The sequence below is a fragment of the Lactuca serriola genome, chromosome 1 (genome assembly GCF_051521515.1).
Source record: "Lactuca serriola cultivar US96UC23 chromosome 1, Lser_US96UC23_V15, whole genome shotgun sequence".
Taxonomy (NCBI): domain Eukaryota; kingdom Viridiplantae; phylum Streptophyta; class Magnoliopsida; order Asterales; family Asteraceae; genus Lactuca; species Lactuca serriola.
In genome coordinates this window covers 156,288,250-156,294,439 of record NC_136408.1, presented here as the reverse complement: position 1 = coordinate 156,294,439, position 6,190 = coordinate 156,288,250, and the positions used below count along the sequence as shown (strand labels likewise).

The window sequence follows — 6,190 nt, the reverse complement described above, 5'->3', positions numbered from 1 at the left end:
TTTATTTTAAGCAGTGGACTTTTTGTTCTATAAAATAAACATGAACACGAGCTGGACAAAATACAAAGTGTAAAAATTACAAAATAAAAAAATACCAAAAACAATGAAAAACATATGTATTAGAATTGATCAACCACAGTATTCCAATATGGTTATTAGATAATGTTGGCAAGTAAATCAAACCTTACATATACTAATGTCGACAAATACAACATGTGTTATTTATAGTAGTTGTTGACTTGGACTCCCTTCATAAAAACCACTACTTGGTGCATCCATTATTCTTAACTTGATTATAAGTCACGTATCTAATCACTCATACCATTTCATAACTCATAATGGTTGTTCTCTCTGAACTTTCTGAAGGATATTCATCTTCATCATCAACACATGGTCATATATATGAAGTATTTTTAAGTTTTAGAGGTATTGACACTCGTCATAACTTTATCGCTAACCTTCATAAGGCCCTCATGGATGCCAAAATCACTACCTTCTTGGACGATGAAGAGATTGAAATCGGGGAAGATCTGAAACCAGAATTGGAGAGTGCCATTAAAGCATCTAGGGCTTCTATTATCGTGTTGTCCAAAAATTATGCCACTTCCACTTGGTGTCTTGATGAACTGGTGTTGATCCTTGAGCAACGGAGGACATCCAATCATGTTGTTATTCCCATATTTTATCATGTTGAGCCCACCCATGTCAGGAAGCAACAAAGTAGCTTTGGAGATGCAATGGATAAGCATAGACAGAAGATGGAGTGTGAGACAAAGGCAGATAAAAGAAGTAAATGGGCTCAAAAGATTGAGCAATGGAGTAAATCACTCACAGAAGTTGCTGATTTAAAAGGGAAAGATGTAAATGACAGGTAACCACATATTTCCATACTCCTTCAACTTTGTTTCATTAAGGCATGAAAATTGAAAAGTCAATATCAACTTGCATTTTAACAAGTTTTTTTCTTTATCATCAAACACGCGTATTTTTATGTAAATAAATTGGATTAAAAATAGTCTTAAAAGTGAATATTAATTTTTCAATCATGTAATCTCATAAAATAGTTTATATATGTACATTAGCTGTTTTAAGTTTTTTTTTTTTTTTTTTTTTTTTTTTTTTTTTTTTTTTTTTTTTTTTTCTTTTTGTTAATTTTAAGTTAATTTATTTTGATATATCAATTGGATAACTTCTATAAGATTTCGGAAACAAAATTGGGAACTGTTAGTTTCCTATCAGTGACATTTGTTTACATATATGCAAAACCACATCGATGTTAAAATTTAATAGTCTTTTACAACATAATGAAGTTTGGTGGCCGGTTTGTGAAATATTGCATTACATTGATGGCTCTGGTCCGCTTATTCTACAAATAATTGATGATCTTACAAGTCACCAACTTCTATTGTTAGAAAGTGAATATGACATAGCTTTGATAGGATAAACTTAATTAAAAATAATAGCTTAATTTGATACAATTTGATACAATTTGATATGGGTCTTTAGATAAATTAAATCTTCAAATCCGGTTTTGTTTGTTTTGTGGATATTGTTTCGTTATTAAAATCAAATTTCAGGCAAGAGATGGAGTTCATCGAAGAAATTGTTAATGATATCTACCGTATACTGCGTGTACACTTGAGGAGTCCGCTGCCATTACTTATTGGGATGGAGAGTTCCATTACATTCATCACCTCATGGTTGAAAGATGCATCTTCACATACAACAGACATACTCACAATTTTGGGTATGGGTGGGATCGGGAAGACATCTTTAGCCAAATTTGTCTATGGATTGGATTGTCGTGATTTCAAGACTAGCAGCTATATTGGAAATATTAGTAGCAGATGTAATGAAAAATTTAGTGGGTTGCTTGATCTACAAAAACAGCTATGTGATGACATTTCAAAAACAAGTCCGATTCCAGTTGATGATGTTTCTATTTACACCTCAAAGATAGAGAATGTTGTGGCTCGTAAAAAGGTTTTTCTAGTTCTTGATGACATTGATAGTGTCAACCAATTGGATGCATTGCTTGGAAGCAAAGGTTTTTATCCGGGGAGCAAAATCATAATAACAACAAAGGATGCATGGTTGACAGAGAGTTGTGCACTTTTTAAAATGAATGTTAAACCCAAGCATGCAAAGCACTTGCTTCAAGGCTTACATGTGTCTGCATCACGAAAACTTTTGTGTTTACATGCATTCACAACCAACCAGCCTGAGGCAGGTTATGAAGAAGTCTTAGAAAAGTTTGTGGAGTATTGTGAAGGGCATCCATTGGCTCTTGAAGTCTTGGGCAAGTCTCTGCATAATCGAGATGTAGCTTATTGGGAAGATACCGTAAAAGGGCTAAAGAAGGAAGTTGGTTCCCATATAAATAATGTCCTGAGGTCAAGCTTCGACTCTTTGCCATTGGAAAATGATAAGGAATTGTTTAAGCACATTGCTTGTTTTTTTGTTGGAAGAGATAAAGATGATACTGAAACAATATTAAAGGCATGTGATATAAACATAATATCTGGGATCACGAATCTCATTGACAGATGCCTTTTAAGCATCGGATGGCATAACGAGTTGGTGATGCATCAATTGCTACAAAAGATGGGAAGATTCGTGGTATATCAAGAATCACCTCACAAGCCATGGAAGCGAAGTCGATTATGGTGTGATGAGGAGTCATTCAAAGTGTTGAAACAAAAAAAGGTAAGATGTCTTGCATACTTGTTAATAGTAGAGTTTAATGCAAAAAAATAGTGTTATACTTTGGTGGATTTGATTTTTTATAATGTTATACTTTCATTTCTTCCTAGAACATCATTGTATTTTAAAAATCTACCCGAATATACCGATGTCATTCAAATACAAAACATTTTTTTGTCGTTATAAGCCGGGTAAATTTTCAAAGTATAATATTCTAATAAGAAAATAACTGAAAGTAGAAAGCTATAATCCGGTAGATTTTTGAAAGTGCAAGGCCTTAGTAAGAGCCAAATTAAAAGTACTATGTATTATGTTTATATGCTTAAATTATATTCTGTTGTCAGATTAACTTATTTTAAATCTCATTTTTCGCTCCTATGTCTTCTTAGGATATGAGAAATCTTCTAGGACTTGCCTTAGACATGCGAAGGCTTGAGAAAGCTGAGAAGTTAAGTGCATCATTTGAGCTGAAAACAGATGTATTGAGTAACATGGATAGTCTCATTCTACTACAACTCAATTTTTTGCAACTTAGTGGGTCTTATGCGAATTTTCCAGAAGATTTAAAGTGGTTGTGTATGCATGGATCCCCTTTAAAGTCTATACCTCTCGACTTACCAATGGAGAATTTGGTTTCCTTAGACATGTCATATAGCAATATTATTGAATCATTTGACATTTGTTATAGTTATCCACAACAAGTTCAGAAGAAGCAAAAGGTAACTTGTGTCCTTTTATTATTATTTTTTTCATTTTGAGTTGATGGAATTCACTGCTATTCTAACTTATCTCTATTTCAATAGTTGGATGGATCATGCTTAAAAGATAAAAGGTTGCTTGGAGCATTAAAGATTCTTAACCTAAGTTTCTGTGAACAACTTCGTAGTCTGGGTGGCTTTGACCAACTCCCTGCACTTGAAAAGCTAATAGTTACAAACTGCATCAATTTGGTTGAAGTTTGTGAATCTATTGAGCAATGCTTTGAACTTGTCCTCATTGATTTTAGCTACTGCAAAAAGCTTAGAGAACTTCCAAGAATCATGAGCATGTTAAAGAAGGTTAAAATGTTATTGCTAAAAGGTTGTAATCTCGGTGAATCTCAAATCAATACTAGGGATATGGATTCATCAGAAAAGCTAAAGACTACTAACCTTGGCATAAACACAATAACCACTTACTCTGTAGTTCAGCATGCCATACCAAGTGATTTGAAGTTCTTAACGGTTTCTTTACCGAGATCTTTAGTCAGCTTAGCACTTCAGAATAACAAATTGTCCACAGAATCCTTTCCCATCGACTTCAGTTCCCTATTTATGTTAGAAGAATTATATTTAGATGACAATCCTATAGTTTCCCTGCCCAGTTGTGTGAGAAGCCTTCCTAGGATTAAGATACTTAGCATGCAAAACTGTGAAAAGCTGGTGTCACTCGAGAACCCTCCACATACACTTAGAGAGTTGATGCTTGTTTCTGATTATAGGCCTGCACTACGAAAAGTTTTATTTAATCACAATATGTCCCCACTCAAGTTTTATATAGAGTGGAGAATGTTTGCCCCTTCATCATTTGAAATTGAAGGTGTGGTAAAAATCCAACCAATGACAAGTGTTGAGAAAATGTTATTACGTTGTTTAGGTTGGATTGAGCTAAACTTTCTTAAGGAAAGACGCTTAAGAACTGATAGTGTGTCTAGAGGAATAGAGGAATCTGAAATCCAGGTTTGAATCTATCAAACTATCTGTCTTTGTTTGAATATATATCTATATAGAAGTATTATGGTGATTGATCAAAAATTGGTTGTATTTGGCAGATGTATTACGAATTTGGAATATTCAGCACAATTTCTGAAGGCAAAGAGATGCCGAATTGGATTACGGATAGAAGCCAGGGGACATCAATATCATTTACCATCCCATCATCTTCTAAAAAGCTCATAGGCTTGAATTTCTGCTTTGTGAATACGTTGCAAATTGGAGAAGGTGACTCCATATATACACCAATGATAAAAATTAGTAATATAACAAAGAACCTAGTCTGGATATACCAGCACTACATTGACGCTGTTGATGGCGTGTGTTTGATGTTTTTAAGCCATTGGATGTTTGGGATGAATGAGATGGAAGGTGGTGACCATGTTACTATTACCATGAGTAAGAAACCATATGATAGAACTAGTCAAGTGGCAATAGAATGTGGGGTTAGTTTTGTGTATGATGATGGAATTACGGATGAAGAAAAACTTTCTTTGAGTTATTACAAGTCATGGAATCACATCATTGGTAGAGATCTCACTGGATTTCAATTAACAACCGGAGAATACCTCCTAAGCATGGAGCGATTTATGATTCATGTTGATGACTTGTTAATATGGGATCATCACCTTGTTGGAGATGGTGCCCGGTTTAAAGGTATAAACATTAATTATTATGTATTGTTTTATATCTTGTATTTGTTTAGCAAGAAGATAATGGAGATCACACAACCAACACATTGTTGTTGATATTAGACTTGGATTTTTCTCATGGAGAAATACTTGTTTCCTTATATAACCATAAGTTGCTAGAACAACAATTTCTTCCACCACGAATATATATGCTACTACTAGGGCTATCCATCAGAGTTGACCAATATTTGATATAAATAGATGCATCATGCATATTTTGGACCTGTGAACTCAAACTCAACACATTACTAAAATGATAGTATGCTAAAATCCCCTTTAACAATATCCATATAAGACCAAAACTTTATAGTCTATCAATGATGGATACTCCATGTTTTGACTTTATGTGATCATTATCAAATCTTTTTAATATATTTCTTTTACTCAGATAAGCTAGTGAACTTCAGAGCTTTCCCTTAGAGGAAGCCTGGCGTATGGAAGATGGCCCCTAAGGTATTTTTATGTTCTGAAACTCATTATATCGTAACATAAATAATAAAAAATACACAAACCAATGCTTATTAAATAGATGTTTTCTTGCAGTGACTACTTGAAGCTTAGGATTTACGATTGTTGTAACAAATATGTCAAAAGCTCCTTGAAGCCATATCATAGGTTACATTGTCTTAATTTTAATATGCAATTAGTGTTTGCTAGCTACCAAAGCCATTTGGTTCTAAGTCGTCTTCTTTTCAGATGTGTTTAGGTTTTATAATGGCAATGAAGTTGCTTTTTGTCTTACAGTTTTGTTATCCCAAAGAATTGGATTACAGACATGCATGTCTAAATTTAATTCAATAGACTACTACAAACAAAAAGGCTTATATGACCTGGTTAAATCAATTAAATAATGTGGTTTTGTGAAAATAACCATTGGGGTTTACATCCAAAATTACACTATGTTACAATTAACAACCTACACAAGTATACAGAAACTAAGCCTTACAACCAAAACATATACTCAATACAAAGAGTATGCTCTTATGAACAAGTTCTATTGATTTAGACATGCTAAATAACCGACCATTATAGTCATTGATATAA

At 33.5% G+C, this 6,190-nt stretch overlaps 1 protein-coding gene across 1 annotated transcript; it reads left to right on the top strand.

Moving 5' to 3' along the window:
- Positions 1-236: 236 nt before the first annotated feature.
- LOC145100349 (disease resistance protein RPV1-like) lies at positions 237-5,887 on the top strand. Its single transcript, XM_079037655.1, has 7 exons — positions 237-871; positions 1,578-2,706; positions 3,093-3,422; positions 3,507-4,421; positions 4,514-5,111; positions 5,535-5,599; positions 5,690-5,887. Exons 1-6 carry the CDS (start codon positions 339-341, stop codon positions 5,564-5,566), a joined length of 3,537 nt encoding a protein of 1,178 aa, XP_078893781.1. The 5' UTR covers positions 237-338; the 3' UTR covers positions 5,567-5,599; positions 5,690-5,887.
- The last annotated feature ends 303 nt before the right edge of the window (positions 5,888-6,190 follow it).